The 20,822-nt window shown below is 37.6% G+C and overlaps 1 protein-coding gene across 1 annotated transcript in view; it reads left to right on the forward strand.

Moving 5' to 3' along the window:
• The first annotated feature begins 7,388 nt into the window (after positions 1 to 7,388).
• LOC140161350 (WD repeat-containing protein 17-like) overlaps positions 7,389 to 20,822 on the forward strand; it is a 73,321-nt gene continuing 59,887 nt past the window's right edge. The window contains exon 1 of the mRNA XM_072184836.1: positions 7,389 to 7,671. Within this exon, the coding sequence (XP_072040937.1) occupies positions 7,558 to 7,671 (114 nt within the window). The 5' untranslated portion in view covers positions 7,389 to 7,557. The remainder of the gene's footprint in view (positions 7,672 to 20,822) is intronic.

Here is a 20,822-nt window from a genome sequence, read left to right on the forward strand (position 1 = left end):
GGACAAAATCACTAATGCAATCTTCAATAGATCACATTACAATTCCCAATAAATGCTATCTTCAGTGATAGTAATTGACAAAATATCTAAATGCTATCTTCAGTAGATGACAATTGATAAATGCTATCTCCGCAAAATCAGTAAAATCTTCAGTATAGTAATTGACAAAATCACTAAATACTGTCTTCAGTAGATAGCAATTGACAAAATCACTAATTTTATATGGGCAAAATCAGTAAATGCTATCTTCAGCAGATAGTAATTGACAGAATCACACTTAATGCTATCTTCAGTAGAAAGCTATTAACAAAATCAGTAACTGCTATCTTCAATAGATCACAATTGATTAAAATCACTAAATGCTATCTTCAATAGATCAGAATTTACTTAGTCAGTAAATTCCATCTTTGGTAGATGACTGATGACCTCATCAAGCAGCAATACTGTGCTGGATAAGATTAATTTTAATAAGACTTTCATTAATTGCCGTTTTAATATACCTTGATCGTGGAAAGCTGGCATTTTGAAAACTTGACCTGTGTATGACCCCCTTAATGACCTTAAATGAATTTTAAAATATTTAAAACATGTTAAAAGAATGTCATAAGGATCATTCCATTTAAATTTCATCTCAATTGAAGTATTTTGGAAACTTGACCTTTGACCCCTTTATAACACCTTAATGACCTTAAATGAATTTTAAAATAGTTTTAACATGTTTAGAATGTCATAAGGATCATTGCATATAAATTTCAGGTCAATTGGAGCATTTTGAAAAACTTAACCTTTCAATCCTATCTCTAAATACTATCTTCAGTAGAAAGCAATTAACAAAATCACTAGTAAATGTTATCTTCAGTGATGAAACTTGACCAAGTCACTGAATGCTATCTTCAGTAGATAGTAATTGACAAAAATCACTGAATACTATCTTCAGTAGAAAGCAATTAACAAAATCACTAGTAAATGTTATCTTCAGTGATGAAACTTGACCAAGTCACTGAATACTATCTTTTGTAAATAGTAATTGACAAAAATCACTAAATACTATCTTCAGTAGAAAGCGTTTAACAAAATCACTAGTAAATGTTATCTTCAGTGATGAAACTTGACCAAGTCACTGAATGCTATCTTCAGTAGATAGTAATTGACAAAATCACTCAATACTATCTTCAGTAGAAAGCAATTAATAAAATTACTAAATGTTATCTTCAGTAGAAAACATTTGACAAACTCACTAAATGCCATCTTCATTAGATAGCAATTGACAAAATTAATAAATTCACTAAATGCCATCATCAGTAGATAGCAATTGACAAAATGAATAAATTCTATCTTCAGTAGATAGCAATTGACAAGAATCAATAAAAGTATAACTTTTGACCAAATATTCTAATTTTGACCATTTAAAAATTTTTAGGGGCTTTGCATGCACTTGTCCGGTAAAGTAATTTTGGTAGTGGGTTAGCAGGACGATTTGCAATTTACCCCCTTGGAAATTTGGAGACATAAGAAAGGACAAGAAATGCTTTGTAAAAAATATAACAAAAAATAGCATAGCTTGTCTATCTTACAGGGAGTAGACAGGAAATATTTAATATGCAGCATAGAAAAGTGATTCTCTGCATGATTTTTTGAGGATCCATTATAAAACAGAGCATGCATGATCAACCTATTTATAAAGCCTAGACCATTACACAACAGACAGTAGTAAGCCTTTGTAAGGGTTTACCATTTAAGACAATTTACACAAATGACTTGCTATTCCTTTCATGATCCATCAATGCAAAAATAGATGCCTTTTGATCAAATCCATTATTCGTGCAAATGTTTCCATAGCAAGTAGATTTGTATGGGTGATGTCATGTGGTTACTATGGAAACAAACTATTTAAAGTAATTTCTTGTGTTTTTACCGGAATATAAATCAATTGCAACTATTGGACAAATTAAGTTGCACATGGTGTACTGCTTTGAGTGTGTACTTGTGTAAAGCTCAAGTTTATCTTTCTTTCCCCTTCTTTTCTTTTAAATACCATGGGTACTTAATCTCTCTGTAACATTTCAGTATGTATGATCAAAGATGAATTTTGCTTCAGTGGAGCTTTAAGTTTTGTATAATATTTGTTGAATGTTATAAACCACAAAATGTGATCGCCACTTGAGATCCTGATTTTCCCCTAATTTTATCGTTCCAAGGCTTGGTATTATTTCTTCCTTCAAGTTGAAATGACTTTTAATTTTTATATACCCAATTTTAAATCTTTGTATCTAATTAATAGTGACTTTTAATTTTGATACACTTAATTTCAAACCTATACTTGATTTCTTGATTGATAAATCAGTTTTTTATAAACAAATGTGAGGGGAAATGGTTGCAATCACATTGATAATGTTACAGAAGCTTCTGATATTTCCCAGAAGGGTCACACTGCTGATGTAGCTTTTGATATGGAAATGTCTTCCCATCCAGGGTATCAGTTTTGTTTGTCTCACTCAACCCACCTAAGGCAATGCTGATGACAAGTATAAGGGGGCAGGAAGTAGGAAGAGTCAGGTATATAATACATCACACTATCATTTATAAAGAATTTTATCATTCAATTGATGTTTGGTTTTTTACATAGTTTTAAGAGGATACGCAGTTGGTGGCAATTGACAAAAACTGAAAATTTTTCAGAAAACTGAAAAATTTTCAGAAATTTATTTTTGTTCCTTATCATATCTTTTGTAACGAACAATTTGAAATTATTTATCGCTCTTTTAGTTTTTTCCCATATTTGGCAGCAAAAACTGTTTTTGCCAAGTGGAAAAAACTGTGGTTAAAATTATTTTGTCTACCTTCGGCAAAAACTTGCCAACCCACGCTTGTTTGAATTGCCTATAGTAAGAATTCCAATTGAATGAACGCAGCTTTCAATAGCTGCACTCGATTCAACCGCGATCGTATATCGCGTATTTCAAACTACAACGCGTATGCACGATCTTGGATACAATGCTAACCAATCAAGAGTGCGTTAGCATGGTTGGATTCACTTCCGCATTTGTCACGCACAGTTGCACACGCTGGCGTACATCGCGCAGTGTACGCAAAAATTCGTCATGCTATTGAAAGCTGCGTTCATTCAATTGGAATTCCCACTATAGTTCAATGACCTGATTGCCATCTCATTCATACATTTGTCCTCTTTAAAATCCACCAGGGGTGAACACTTAAGGGTAGACGAGGTATTGTTGGTCGAAGCAACCTAAAAAATTGATTTTCATTATCTAGATCAATATATTATTGAAAAATAACACCTTGATGTTTTGCAAAAGTTCATTCTACAAATCGTATACTTTGCAAACTTGCTTAATTTATTGTTGTTAATGAGTTATGTACGCTTTATAAAAGTGTTGTTGTTTCAGCCCTCTCTACAACGTAACTCAAGAACCGCAGCACCTATAAAAGTATATCTGTGATATTTTGATTCTTCTACACACTCGCTACGAATTGAGCAATGCAGTTTTTGCCAAAGCTCACTACCATTCGTAAGATGCTGTGAACTACCAAATCATAACAGTTTAAAATAATTAATAACCTTAAGCTTTTGCACTTTTTAAAGAACAGAAACCTTTTGATGGTAATTTTATATCAGTATCCTTTATTGCAAGGAGTTTTTCGTGCTCGTTGCTGTATTAGCTGGTACATGATGCAGCACTCTACGCATATATTTGGACAATCTGTCATCAATCATTGATCATATCATTTGTATGTTTTGATAGAGTTGACATGGATGCCTTTTTTCTTTGGGTTTTGCCTAGCGGCAGCAGCATTTGCCACATCATGTTTATGCAGTGACATCACAGATTACCTATCAGGCATATGTGACCAAGATTTAAAAAAAAAACCTTTTGCAGGTTATCATGTAGCCCAAGACATCTCATAATCTCCTCTCTGGGTCATTGCTCTATATACAGGCAGTATCTTAATCAGATGGCTTCCAGGACAACCATCACATAGTTTGTGTATGTCAAACGGAATAATCATAGTAACTTCTTAAGTTTTCAAGCTAACTAATTTTTTTCTAGACGAGCAGAGGAATATCTCTGCCGAGTTCAAAACACTACCCTGGATATTTAGCTACATGTACCTTTGGAAGCCTTAAAATGCAGTTGTTTACCGGTTTTCAAGTCTCCAAAAAGAGGGAACCAATAAAGTGGTCATCTTTTTGGCTGGATTCAGTATACGCGCCAAAATATTAGGATTTGGTGGTACTGTCTCCCTTGTGTGAAAATTGGATTGATTGAATGCAGCCTGCCACACTGCCTTGATGTGGTGCTGACCATTGTAGACTTGGAAAGAATGAAGCAATTCTGCTTGTGTGCTCGCCTTACTAACACTTTCATTATTCTGTGCATTCATGACATGTAAAGTACCTGGGTAAATTGCCTACTACAGATATGAATACATTGCATGATATGCAGTGTGCTTTGAATCCCTTAATACTGTGATGTTTATGCACATACACACACACCCCCACATGAATGGCAATGCAGATGGCTACATCATGTGTAGGTGTGCGTGGGGGACATTAGTGATAGCTTGTATACTGCCTAGTCATGTGATTGTAACTCATGAACACTGACACTTGAATTAGTGCATTATTTCTTGAGGATTTATACATCATGTGCTATATAACAGTGGACAGTTCTTCCTGGTTTATGCATTTGATGGACTTTCCAATCCACAAGGTGATGTCACACATGTCTTTGCGTATTTGTCTAATAATTATGCATTGTGTTATTTTCTTGTTCTCAGATTGAATCAAGCATTGGATACAAATTTTGCATCATGGCTACATCACAAGTGATCAAGTCAATTTGAAACTAAGGCTGTGATACATGTATGTCAAGGTAAGTGTTGGCAGTCTAAATAATGTACAGTGTGCATTTAAGTTGTTATGAGGATATTGGGAAAAATCTAAATATTTTGCTTGAGCCCGTGGAATATACTGTGACATTAACATTTGTAATACCTTCTGCTGAGTGCTAACTCTAATGAGGATATACCATATTTCACAATGCCCGAAAACTAACTGATGTAAGTTGTCACTTTCGAATTTGTTTGATTCCATCAATTATATTATCAAATTTTTATGGAAAAAAATACAATTTTATCTTTCATTTTCCCTTAAAAAATGAAATAGCAGAGCTTTAGTGACCAATTGCAAAGTGCTTAATCAGATGATGTTCAAATGTGGTAGTTGCATGTGCATACATTTATCTTTTGCGTAGAATACACTTGCACGAAAACTATTTTTGTGTATATTTCCATACAACACACACACACAGTTCATTAATGTGACACGGTGGTCCGCTGTTGTTTATTTATTAGTTACCGTACATTGTATTCACGTTTTGGTGAATAAATAAGTTTGATTGTGTCTTTATGCATTGTATATATTCATGAGGTTATGAATAAGCTCATAAACCCTTGTCTCAAAGCTTAGGCTGATCTTTAACTGATCTACTGTAGGTGTTTGTGTTGACAGCCCTATCATGTGTAACTTTTGTAATACCTTTTACTGCATCAGGTGAGGATTTACTGTGTTTTGCATTATTAGTGCCACTCCCTTAATAAATGCCCCTATGTGATTTTTCAAGTGAACACTATCAAAGTGCCCCTTTTCAATGCGTGTCATTTACAAGTAAATTCCATCAAATGTTGAAATAAAATTACCACCTTAAACCTTTTGGCTTAGAATTATGATGAATTTTTTACATTTTAATAATTGCCATGGTAAGAGTATTTGACAAAGATCAGATTATATCAGATGACATTTTAGTTTTCAAAATTAAACCCATTACTGGTATTTAGCAGAGTTGTTTTACATTAGAATTATGCAATATGAACCAGAACAAACAAACACATTGGGAATCAAGTGTATGATACAAATTAATTATAATGGAATCAAATGACATATAGACAGAGATGATAAAAGAATAGCATTTACCGTATTGTTTGTAATAAATGCTCCCCGTCTAATAAACACCCCTCCAATTTACATGCTATATCGTGTGAGTAAGCTTAAAACTGGCATTGATCATGTCAGTCTTGAGTCTTGTCAGTGATGATCGCTAAATTGCATGGACAAAACCTATTATGGCTCACACTTCCATGCATTCTATTGCCTAATTATGGTAGAATTTCACCAGATTCTTGCTTGATGATGTTATTTTGCATGGGCGTCACCATAATACTATTAGTATAGCCGTAAATCCCTCCTTTCTACAGGAGCACCATCGGGAAATTTAACCCGATTTTTAATTTTTTTTCACTGACAATTCACCTTCAATAAATGCCCCCTTTTGGAAAAATGCAACACCTCTGGGGCGTTTATTACAAACAATACGGTAAAACCCATCCAACATGCTACCATTATGACTAAAGACAAATATGATAAACAAGTGCTGGGCCAATAAGAGAAATGATTTCTGACCTGTAACCAAATATATTTTTGTGCAGCAGAATTCTTCCTGACCTGTTGCTGTATTTGCATTGCTTTTAGTTTAAAAGCTTCCTTAAATCAGTTCCAAGAAAAAAATTAAGAGTTTGTTGATTTTAACATATATTACAGACTTTGCTCCATTTGTGCAATATCATAAGTACTGTATTTCGTCAAATAAACGCCCCCGGGGGCGTTACATTTTCCCAAGGGCGGCGTTTATTCAAGGTCAATTTTAGAACGATAATTCCCGTTAAAATCATTAGGTAAAGTTAAAACACACGCTAAAATGACGAACTATGAACTAGAAACACTGACTTCTAGCTCACTTCCGGGTTTCTGATCCAGATTTTTGCCAATTATTGACACTATTATCGACCATGTGCGCAACTTGGTAAGCTTACTACACAAGATAGCATGGAAATATCAGCATTTTTGAAACATCTTGGTTGAAAAAATTTATTTGAGGGGGGGCGACTATTTGACCAAATACGGTATATGGTTGTAAAAACTATAAATACTTTCTTGTCCATAAAGATAGTATCCACATTCATGTTTTTCACACCACTTTTCATTCATTCAACTAGCAAAATTGCCCTTTAATCAAGAATACCATGATCAAATTATGTGAAAACATTACTAACACTGACTAACTCAAAGTTTGTTGTTCCCTTTTTGAAATCAAGTCAGTATTATTTGAACAGAATTATTTGGAACAGATATCCAAATTAAGTTCCATATGATTAGAAGAACTTCCCTTTGAAAACCTATGTTTACGTTACACATGTTACTTGCCCAGTTTGCCTAAGATACCTCTTTCCACTTAAATTATAAATTGATTTTTATTTATTTCAGATTGTAGCAATGGAATTATATTACATTCTATATCATCAACTTCACCTGTGGCACAAAAAATGTACATGTAGGCAGTACAATATATAACCACTAGCTAGAGTGTAGACAACATACAACTTGGAAGGCATTCAATTTGATCACAAATTGCATGATATTAGTAACCTGAATGACAGAATCTATGTTACAAGTATTTGTTGACAATTGAGGCGGTCATCATGAAACAAATAGGCTTGTTAGCAGCTGGTTGTCAGCCATGGAACACAGATGTATGTGCCGCAAGCAGGGATCGGTTTGCCTACTGTGCCACACTAGCCATCTATATCTATCAGGTGAGGTCCCACTATTGGCCCAGTGATTTTCGTAGAGTGAAATCCCACTGGGCTCCGTGAAATTTACCTTTCTCTTTGCAATTTGGGTTTTTATACTCAATTCACTTATTTTATGCCCAGGCATGAGAATTTTCAGATTTTAAAACTGTAATCAGTTATTTTTAGTCAACATTTCCACAACTTTATTTAATTTCAGCCTGTTTTTGGTAATTTTAGCCCAATTTCATGTGCATTTTCAGGTTTTTTTAGGAAAATGCAGTCTCATGCCAGCATGCCCAATTAAGCAAAATATATGGTTTAACCACATGTTTTGTGCATTTTACCACAACCATTCTGCCGTTTTGTTCAAAAAAAAATAAATGACAGCCATGATTTAGTACTGAATTTAGTTACTGAATTTAAGTCTGAATTGCTCTCAGTTTCAGCTTTATACATTGAACCGTTTTTGTCTTGCCTGAACTTTGTTCAGGATGGGACTTAGTAATCACTATTTCTGTCTGTCCGTGTGTGTGGATGGATGGATGTGTGCACTTGTTTCATGCTGAAATTGGGGATACACACAAGGATTCGTACCAATCAATTGGGGACATACAGTGAAATGGGGATATCCCCAATTCTCTAATGGTCATAATATGTTAAAATTTGATGTAAAAATGCATTTTTGAAAATCTGGGGTGATTTGAGGTACATACCCAGTTTGCATGGTTTTATCCCAATCTGCCACACACATGTGTGTAAGATGCTTTAACAATGCAGTTTACACACAGTTTAGGTGACATCCCCATATCAACAGACAAAACCACACTGTTGTGACGCCCCTGCTTGCACAGTCAAAATCAAGCTGAGTGTGTCCCCATTTCCACACAGAAAAAAACTGATGTGATCTCCCCATTTCCACTGACAAAATATAATAAGTCAACCCAATTTGATGTCCCCGTTTCCATGGACAAAAGTGAACCTAATGTGGCCAGCAGCTCATTTGACTTGTGCATATTTTTCAACTTCAAGGTAAGTAACTTCCCAGCAAACACAAAATGTTTTCGACATCATTCGCAAAAGGATATAAAGGGTTGTCAGAAAACGATTAAATGTCGGGTTATATAAAGGGTATATTAAGAGTATAAAACGTTTTCATAACCTTAAAAACATTTTTGATAATCTACTGCTCAGCAAACAAAAATGTTTTACAGAAAAAGTTTAAATGTCGGGTTATATAAAGGGTATAAAAATGTTTTAATAACATTCCAAAAACATTCTTGAAAACTTGATACAAAACATTCTAAACAGAATGTTATTTTGGGGTTGAAAAAATATTTTGCGAAAAATGTTTGCCCAAAATATTTGCAAAATTTTTTTTAAACGTTTTCATGACCTTTATATAACCCGACATTTAAATGTTATTAAAAGGTTTTAAAAAAATCATTTTAAGAACATTTCTGTGTTTGCTGGGTTCAAATATTTTAACATAATGTTATTTAAGTATTGACAAAATATTTGGCAAAAATGTTTGCAAAAATAGTTTAAAATAACATTTTTTGTTATATTTTAAAAAGAATTGGAGTAGTGTGTTTTCATACAAAACCTTTTAAAACGTTATCATGACCTTTATATAACCCGACATTTTAATGTTATTAAAACGCTTTTTACCTAAACCAAAAGCCAAAATATAACTTATTTAAAACGCTTTTTAAAACTGTGTTTGCTGGGTTGCAACTAAATTTTGCATGGTTATAAGCGAGAAATTTGTCAACATTATGGCTGCCAATCTTGATTTCTGGGGGATTGTTGTAACTCTGTCAGAAGCCAATTTATCATTACCATGATTACTTGTTGATATCTATTCAGAATTTCATATCAGCAATGTGGATATCAGAGTACTGTTTTGATTTCATGCTGTTTTCTTCATTAACGAGTTTATATTCCGGGGTTTATATTATTTATAGGGGGCCTAGATTTTCAATTTGTGATGTTCATACTCATAGTAAATCACATGCGAGGGTGTGAGTTCTATTCATTTGACAATGGTATCTAATAGGCCCCTTCTACTGGTTTATGGCCACTGTATTATAAACAGTAAAACTAGAATGGTATGTATAATGGGTAAAGTAAAAAATAATGGCACCGTGAGGTTGTTGTATGAAAAAGACCAGCACGGAAATTTGTCCTTCAAAAACTGTGTTTTATATATACACACATGTAGCTGTCATGTAAAAAATAATATGCCCAATTTTCTTCCCCATATGGTCAGGAGTGTTACATGCTAGCGTGAAAAGAGGTACTGTATTTGAAACGTGCACTGTAAAAAATGTACAAGTTAAAAAGTTTTGCATGGGTTTTCATGGCATTTTCTGAAATGTTTGCTATTATTAAGTACCACATTCTTTCAAATTAGTCACTTAATAGTCTACTTATGAAAATATAAAGACTACATGGTGCGCAAAATAAATGTTCCAAAACTCACTTGTCGCAAGAACACTCTTTGTAATTTTGACCACTTTGTCACACTTTGGTGCCATTATTTCTGATTATACCCATAATTTATGTACACTTGTTTCATGCTGTAAATGGGGATACACACAAGGATCCTTACCAGTCAATTGGGGAAATACCGCGAAATGGGGATATTCCCGTTGACCTTAACTTTGATGTTGATTTGGTTTTGTCAGGATAAGGCCTACTATGTTGACCTAGGCTACCTTAACCTGGTCCTAGGCCTGCTGATTTGTAATTGTAGTACGTCATCTCCAGTTTGGTACTAACATTTCTTTGTGTACCAGTATAGGCCAATATCTATCATCTCATATAACACGGGACATCGTTACTGGATAGGGAAAATTATTATTGTTAAAACAACATCTTTATAAATTCTTATGCTCATACAGCAGACAAGGGAAAATGGGTGACGAACTTAACACTTTATTCACATCGATCAAGACCTTGCACAATCCCTAAACTGGCATTTACCAATGTCCTGTTCCATTTTGCATGGTGTGTGAACTGTTGGTTAAACCAGAGAAGATGAGAAAATACAGAAACTATAATTATGCCACTCCAATTCCAAATTGATACCTTGTACTGGAGTCTGTAGAGAAGAATCTTTTATGAGAACAGCTGCTGAAAATTGGGCCCATACTTAGGTTTCAATTGTGACATTCTGTTATCAAAAGAAGATCGAATGGGGATATCCTTATTTTTATGCGGTATTATTTTTCCCCAATTGACTAGTAAGAATCCTTGTGTGTATCCCCAATTGCAGCATGAAATAAGTGTCTGTGAGAGCGACACTGTGCCACACCTTTGTGCCCAATTTGCGATACTTCCCCAGTTGACTGGTAAGAAACCTTTTGTGTATCCCCAATTTCAGCATGAAATAAGTGTCTGATTGCCACATCCCCATGTAACAAAAAGAAATGAAGATATCCCTATTTCACTGTACTTCCCCAATTGAATCCTTGTATCTATCCTGAATGAAATAAGTGTCTGTGATTTTGACATTATGCCACACCTTCATGTTATAAAAAAGAGGAATGGGGGTATATCCTTATTTTGCGGCATTTCCCTAATTGACTGGTAAGAATCCTTGTGTGTATCCCCAATTGCAGCATTTAGGAACTATAAGCATACACTTAACACTTTATTAAATGATAGGTGAAGAAACACAGGTATTCAGTAGGTAACATGATAGATTTAACAATATCTATATTGAGTTTAGAGGTTCAAATTTTGCTATTATGTTAATGAATGAATAAAATGGTAATTATTGAATGAATCCGTATATGGGTAATACTATTGTCCAAGGGTACCGCTTAAGGCAGTCTGCAGACTCCACATGTTACATATAATATTTTATGTATAATACTTTTCGTGACGTCAAAAAGTATTACACATCGAATGAGAAGTATGTACCGAGAAAATGTATATTTTGTTATATTGGGTGTTGCTTAATTAATTCATAAGGAGTTGCTCAATTTCTAAGAGTGGTAAATTTAGTGAGTGTTCTTACACGCAATGATGAACACCTTTTGATGTCTTCTTGCATAATATTTTAACTGTACAGTAGGCTTATACTTCAATTACTAATTTTAAAACAAACAAACCAAAAAAACCGGATAATTTACTACATTAATTTTATAGACATCCCACATAATAATACGGTAATAAAAATTGCTTTGATTTTATTCATGTTATCAATAAACATGAATAGTTTGGTACGGTATTTAGAGGCCTACGCTGGAATATAAAAAAAAGCCGGATGACACAAAACACTTCACAACGCCACTCTACTTACGGGTAAAACAATAAATTAATAAGAGTTGCAGAACTGGTTACAACATAAACACGTTGGGTTATGAATTTGCAACACTTTGTGCATGTTGATATCGGTGATATTACTTGTAATGTTGGAGTATGTTCTATTTATCATCCCAAAATAGGCCTACATTAAAACATGAATAATGTTAATCATATGCAACGCCTCTTATATGGGTACTAATGATCCCACAATTAATACAACTTTAATAAAACTATAATAAAATAATAATTTTAATACATATAATTAACAACCATAATAAAATTAATAGAACCTCAATTAGTATAGGCCTACTAATAAACGTGTTGAACGTTTAAAAAGTATGACCCGTCTTTTTTTATTGTAATGTATACAAAAAGAAATTCCGCATAGAAAATATAAATATTTGGCAAAGACTAACGCCTATATATTTAATTATTAGGCCTCTATGGCTTTCCACAGAGTTTACTTATCATCACTGCCCCTTTGTTTCTTTTTCGCAAGTCAAAGTGCTGCTAAACGTGAAACGAGATTAAAATTGAAATATATTTCTGAGTTGAAATAAATTCAACTCTACGAAAATATTTTTGTAATGTGCTTTTCTGATTGGTTGATTGTCAAGAGGATTGCTGCACACGCAAAGCGTCATGCTGTAATAATTCCCTTGCCGATATCTATTACACCGTCTTTTGAAATCCATACACCGTGTCATATGAAATAGGCTCGGACCATTCTTTGTGCACGATACAGCATCTTATTTCTCGTCCATATATCCATATGTCAAAAAGTTTGGAAACTTACCAGAACGGCTTTATATCAGAACAATTTGAAATCTATTTGCATATTATTTCATATCAATGCAAGCATTGTTCTTTCCTGTCAAACATGACACCAAATTTGTGACCATAACTTGTTTCATTGTTGAGTAACTGTCTTTGAAAGACAAGGAGGTCTCAAACAAAATGTGCCAAATCTGTCATTGTCTGCGCCATTTGCATCAGTAAACATGAATAAGGAATGCCACATTGTTTCATTAAAAACGGTTTCAAAGTGCTGCCAGTCTCACGTACCGGTCTTCTGCAGCCGTTCTTTTTCATGTATGGCTACTTCTGGGTCTGTCTTTAACATCTCCGGTCTGACGAAACTTGACTTTTAGCTTGGAGATCATACTGCAAGAAAATCCAAAAGTCGCCGTAACGTGATTCTGAGGTATGCCAGCCTCAAGCTGACCAATAGCGCGAGCTTTATCCAGGTCTGGTAATTGAACCATGTTTGATTAGAACTTTCTTGCAAATGACCACTATGAAGAAGTGACCAGCAAGATAGGTTGTGTGACCAAGCTAATTATGTGCACCAAAGATAATTAACAAATATTTTGTATTAAACCCATTAATTTCCCCACACTACTATATTTTGAATCCACATGTACTAGAACTGCTAATCCCATCCTAGCACTTTTCATTCAACATGATGTACTGCAAACAACATTTCATACATTCTTTTAACGTTCTTGTCGCGACGGTAGGACACAATGGGTTGTTCTTTGAAGATATCAGTGGTTGTAGGATGATCACTAATTATCTTCCAGTTGCGCATGATCACATTACTTACTGCAACAGTGGCTGGATGATATGTGAGTACAAGCGGGGGACATTGGTGATTGTCGGCACGCTCTTCAGTGCGAAGGCTCTCTTCTCTGGTGATGGTATGAACCCGCTGTAATGCCGCAGAGTTTACATTGTCGAGGTAACCACAAGACTTGAAGAACTGGATCATGTCCAAGGATTGCTTGCTGAAGTCGGCTTCACTGCTGCATAGTCGTCTCAGGCGGAGAAGTTGTGAGAACGGTATGGAATTCTTACATGACTTTGGATGTGATGATGTGTAGGTCAAGTACGAATGGGAGTCAGTGCTCTTGTAGTGTACTGAAGTGCAGAGATGATTGCCATCGATTGTGATCATGATGTCTAGGAAACTGATCTGTTCGTTGGAGATTTCCCAGGTATATCTAAGCGCCGGGTGGAATTGATTGACAAATTCCATGAAGTGTAACAAATCTTCTTCTCTGCAGTTAGCGCCGATTATGTCATCAATGTATCTGAGGAAGTGATGAGGTTTTGGACCCTTATACTGTTGTAGAAACTGTTGTTCAATGAAACCCATGAAGATACAAGCATATACTGGTCCGAATCTGGTACCCATCTTTACACCCTGGGTCTGAAGGTAAAACTGTCCATTGAATTCAAAGCAATTGAGATTCGGAACAAGTTCAGCAAGTCGACAAATAGTGTCAGTTGATGGTTCTTTGATCTTACGTCTGTCAAGGAAACGACGTAAAGCTCGTAGTCACTCGTCATGTGGGATACTGGTGTACAAGGACTTCACATCCATAGTGAATAGTAGTGATTGATTTGCATTGAATGAAGTGAACATCGTTGAGAAGCCTAAGGGCATGTTGTGAGTCCTTGACATAATAATAGGCCTAGTGTATTTTCCAGCAAAAGGAATTTAATTATTGGAATTTGAGGGGTCCAATTGTTTTGGATTCGAGGGTCAGTTTCACACGGTTTCATAATGGACATGTCGAAATTAGTAAGAATATGTGCTTAAAAATAGGCATATTCTTGAAAATCTGAAATTTTGTTTATAAATATGGGTGCATTATAAACATTAATGAAGAAAATGCAAGCAAATGTGTGTATCTTATAACTGTTTTATAAGTTTATGAAATTAGATGTCATGGTGTAGGGAAAGCCAATGAAAAACACTACAGAGTACACAATGGTACAGGAATTCAGTTTCCTGGCACGGTGGATTAGATCTGGTGAATTTATTACTATAGTAGGCCTACTGGTAAAGTGCAGAATAAACATCCAAAAGCACCTCTTGGATTTTTTAGCAGCATCAGTAGAAATTTATCTTTGATAGATTTTCGGATGACCTCGCTTGAATCTAGCAAACAATTAAGAGTCGGGATTATAGCGCGCTATTTAATGTGATTCAACTCGGCGTGGAACCCATTTTTATTTGACTTGTAATACTTTTTGACGTCACAAAAGTATTATACATAAAATATTATAATGTAACATTATGGAGTCACCAATTTTTGGTGAAAGCATTTCTGCACGCCGTATCTTCTGCCATCAACATAATGAAATTAATAATAATTTGCATTTAGGCTTTGTTTGGGTTTTGTTGAGTTGAAATTACTGTAAGAATATTGTTCATTTTCTGATTGGTCTCTTGAAATAAAACTGAACAAAATTAACTTTCTGTTCAACAGAATAATACTGCATCTGCCATGCTATGGCTGGACCTACTCAAATGACCCGCCAAATGTACTGTGCGCTGTGTCCGGGCAGCGAACCTCGTGTTACATTATGTCCCGTAAACATAGTAAACAGCTTGCTCAGGAATTTGGAATGCGGGCTAAATACGCACATTGTGAACTTGACATTCACATGGGGTACGAGTAGAGGGTACAAAGATTATGTCATGTGAAAAGGACATTAATATTTGTTAACAGCAACTTAGATTATTTTCACAAATCTACATGTAACCTTTTTTTTTTTCACCCGGTATAATCATAAAATCATGAACCAATAAATGCCCAAATACTACAGATATCATTTAGATTCATCACTTCTCAACTTTAAAACATTCCTAAAGACTCATCTTATTCAAATTGTCGTTCAAGATGTAGATTAATTATTGTACTTAATTTATGGTATAGTAACCTTGTTTTTAATTTATGGCATTGTACAGCTGGCTTGTACCTTGCAAATAATTTGTGTATTTAGCTTTCATGTATTTTGCTTTGTAAAGCGCTTGGTGAACTTGCTTTTGTTGTGAGGCGCTCAAAAATATATTTTATTATTATTATTATTATTCAGATAATGTATAATTTGATGCTTTAATGAAGAGCTGAAAGTGTATTTGCATCATTTTATTTAGAAATACATATTCGTGGTCAAAACATTTAAACAATTCCGTAGCAAGCTCCCTATTTGAAAAAAGGGTTAAAAATATGCCCTTAAAAGCATTTATGACAGCGTTCAAGCTTTGACTTACGTTTGGCGGACATGTGTGTGAAAAAAGTATTTAGAGGTGAAAACAATAAAAACTAGAAACCACAGTTGTGTTTGACCAAACACGAATATCTATGCCCGTGATGACCACACCTAACCCCCTTCCCCTATTCACAAACAAAAACTTGGTGAGCACCATGTGAAACCCCTTGTTTTAAACTTTCATTTTGATATACATTTAATGTTCATAACACTAGACTGGCCCATACTCTCTCTAATACCCTACCAAGCCTTCACTCTCATTTATACCCCACCAGACCCTCACTCTCTCTAAAACACCACCAGACTGGACCACACTCTCTCTGATACCCCACCAGACCCTCACGCTCTCTTATACTCCACCAGACACTCACTCGCTCTAAAACACCACCAGGCTGACCCATACTCTCTCTAATACCCCACCAAGCCTTCACTCTCTCTTATACTCCACTATACACTCACTCTCTCTAAAACACCACCAGACTGACCCACACTCTCTCTAATACCCCACCAAGCCTTCACTCTCTCTTATATCCCATCAGACCATCAATCTCTCTAAAACACCACCAGACTGGACCACACTCTCTCTAATACACCACCAGACCCTCACGCTCTCTTATACTCCACCAGACACTCACTCGCTCTAAAACACCACCAGACTGGCCCACACTCTCTCTAATACCCCATCAGACCCTTACTCTCTCTTAAACTCCACCAGACCATCACTCTCTCTAAAACGCCACCAGACTGGACCTCACTCTCTCTAATACACCACCAGACCCTCACTCTCTCTTATACTCCACCAGACACTCACTCTCTCTAAAACACCACCAGGCTGATCCAAACTCTCTCTAATACCCCACCAGACCCTCACTCTCTCTTATACTCCACCAGACACTCACTCGCTCTAAAACACCAACAGGCTGACCCATACTCTCTAATACCCCACCAAGCCTTCACTCTCTCTTATACTCCACCAGACACTCACTCGCTCTAAAACACCAACAGGCTGACCCATACTCTCTCTCTAATACCCCACCAAGCCTTCACTCTCTCTTATGCTCCACCAGACACTCACTCGCTCTAAAACACCAACAGGCTGACCCATACTCTCTCTAATACCCCACCAAGCCTTCACTCTCTCTTATACTCCACCAGACACTCACTCGCTCTAAAACACCACCAGGCTGACCCAAACTCTCTCTAATACCCCACCCAGCCATTACTCTCTCTTATACTCCACCAGACACTCACTAGCTCTAAAACACCACCAGACTGACCCATACTCTCTCTAATACCCTACCAAGCCTTCACTCTCTCTTATACCTCATCAGACCATCAATCTCTCTAAAACACCACCAGACTGGACCACACTCTCTCTAAATCCCCACCAGACCCTCACTCTCTCTTATACTCCACCAGACACTCACTCGCTCTAAAACACCACCAAGCTGACCCAAACTCTCTCTAATACCCCACCCAGCCATCACTCTCTCTTACACTCCACCAGACACTCACACTAGCTCTAAAACACCACCAGACTGGCCCACACTCTCTCTTATACCCCACCAGACCCTCACTCTCTCTTATACTCCACCAGACACTCACTCGCTCTAAAACACCAACAGGCTGACCCATACTCTCTCTAATACCCCACCAAGCCTTCACTCTCTCTTATACTCCATCAGACCCTCACTCTCTGAAACACCACCAGACTGGAGAATACCCCTTTAATCCCAAAACATTGTGTCCCTTTAAGCGGTTAACCTCTTAACCCCATTGTACGCCTTGACGATATTTGAAGCCATCATCATTGCAAATACAGGTAGCTACCAAAATGCTACCTATTATGATACACTGTGTTAACCGGTCGCACTCTATTTTGCTTTTTAAAGCATATGAACTTTGACCTGTGGGGTTGCGGCTAGCATAGCATACTTCTAGGGTCATAGGCCATCATTGTACCCAGTATGAACCCTGAGGGCGCTTATAGTAGTTGAGCTAGAGCCGCTTGAAATTTTACACATATTGCCCCCTGTAGCCCATGACCTTTGACCTATGGGGTCGGGGGTACCCTAGGATGTATCTAGGGGTCATGGGCCATCATTGTACCAAGTATGGGCCCAGGGGCTACTTTAGTTCCTGAGCTAGAGGGGTGCAAAGGACTGATCTTGAGAAGAAGGAGAAGGAGAAGGAGAACTAGAAACCACAGTTGTGTTTGACCAAACACGAATATCTATGCCCGTGGCCCACACTCTCTCTAACACCCCACCAGACCATCACTCTCTTATACTCCACCAGACACTCACTCGCTCTAAAACACCACCAGACTGGACCACACTCTCTCTAATACCCCACCAGACCCTCACTCTCTCTTATACTCCACCAGACACTCACTCGCTCTAAAACACCATCAGGCTGACCCATACTCTCTCTAATGCCCCACCAGACTCCCACTCTCTCTTATACTCCACCAGACACTCATACGCGCTAACACACCAACAAGCTGACCCATACTCTCTCTAATACCCCTAAGCCTTCACTCTCTTATACTCCACTATACACTCACTCTCTCTAAAACACCACCAGGCTGACCCATACTCTCTAATACCCTACCAAGCCTTCACTCTCTCTTATACCTCATCAGACCATCAATCTCTCTAAAACACCACCAGACTGGACCACATTCTCTCTAATACCCCACCAGACCCTCTCTCTCATACGCCACCAGACACTCACTCGCTCTAAAACACCACCAGGCTGACCCAAACTCTCTCTAATAGGCCTACCCCACCAAGCCATCACTCTCTCTTATACTCCACCAGACACTCACTAGCTCTAAAACACCACCAGACTGGCACACACTCTTTCTAATACCCCACCAGACCCTCACTCTCTTATACGCCACCAGACACTCACTCGCTCTAAAACACCACCAGGCTGACCCAAACTCTCTCTAATACCCCACCCAGCCATCACTCTCTTTATACTCCACCAGACACTCACTCGCTCTAAAACACCAACAGGCTGACCCATACTCTCTCTAATACCCCACCAAGCCTTCACTCTCTCTTATACTCCACCAGACACTCACTCGCTGTAAAACACCAACAGGCTGACCCATACTCTCTCTAATACCCCACCAAGCCTTCACTCTCTCTTATACTCCACCAGACACTCACTCGCTCTAAAACACCACCAGGCTGGCCCAAACTCTCTCTAATACCCCACCAAGCCATCACTCTCTCTCATACTCCATCAGACCCTCACTCAATCTGAAACACCACCAGACTGGAGAATACCCCTTTAATCCCAAATCATTGTGTCCCTTTAAGTGGTTAACCTCTTAACCCCATTGTACGCCTTGGCGATATTTGAAGCCTTCATCATTGCAAATACAGGTAGCTACCAAAATGCTACCTATTATGATACACTGTGTTAACCGGTCGTACCTATTTTTGGTTTTTAAAGCATATGAACTTTGACCTCTGGGGTTGAGGCTAGCATAGCATACTTCTAGGGTCATAGGCCATCATTGTACCAAGTATGAACCCTGAGGGCGCTATAGTAGTTGAGCTAGAGCTGTTTGAAATTTTACACATATTGCCCCCTGTAGCCCATGACCTTTGACCTTTGGGGTCGGGGTACCCTAGGATGTATCTAGGGGTCATGGGCCATCATTGTACCAAGTATGGGCCCAGGGGCTACTTTAGTTCCTGAGCTAGAGGGGTGCAAAGGACTGATCTTGAGAAGGAGAAGGAGAAGGAGAAGAAGGAGAATCCGAAGACTAAACACAACAAATACAATATCTATGCCCGTTGCACGGGCATACATACTGGGCATAGATAAGGAGAATCCAAGACTAAACAGAACAAATACAATATCTATGCCCCGTTAACACGGGCATAGATAAGGAGAAGTCGAAGACTAAACACAACAAATACAATATCTATGCCCCGTTGCACGGGCATAGATAACTAGAAACCACAGTTGTGTTTGACCAAACACGAATATCTATGCCCGTGACCTAACCCCCCTTCCCCAATTCACAAACGAAACCTTCACACTCTCTTATACCCCATCAGACCATCAATCTCTCTAAAACACCAGCAGAATGGACCACACTCTCTCTAATACCCCACCAGACCCTCACTCTCTCTTATACTCCACCAGACAATCACTCGCTCTAAACCACCACTAGGCTGACCCATACTCTCTCTAATACCCCACTAAGCCTTCACTCTCTCTTATACTCCACTATACACTCACTCTCTCTAAAACGCCACCAAACTGGCCCAGACTCTCTCTAATACCCTATCAAGCCTTCACTCTCTCTTATACTCCACCAGACACTCACTCGCTCTAAAACACCAACAGGCTGACCCATACTCTCTCTAATACCCCACCAAGCCTTCACTCTCTCTTATACTCCACCAGACACTCACCCGCTCTAAAACACCACCAGGCTGACCCATACTCTCTCTAATACCCCACCAAGCCTGCACTCTCTCTTATACTCCACCAGACACTTACTCGCTCTAAAACACCACCAGGCTGACCCAAACTCTCTCTAATACCCCACCCAGCCATCACTCCCTCTTATACTCCACCAGACACTCACTAGCTCTAAAACACCTCCAGACTGGACCACACTCTCTCTAATACCCCACCAGACCCTCACTCTCTCTTATACTCCACCAGACACTCACTCGCTCTAAAACACCAACAGGCTGACCCATACTCTCTCTAATACCCCACCAAGCCTTCACTCTCTCTTATACTCCACCAGACACTCA

Source organism: Amphiura filiformis, chromosome 9, assembly GCF_039555335.1.
Source record: "Amphiura filiformis chromosome 9, Afil_fr2py, whole genome shotgun sequence".
NCBI lineage: Eukaryota > Metazoa > Echinodermata > Ophiuroidea > Amphilepidida > Amphiuridae > Amphiura > Amphiura filiformis.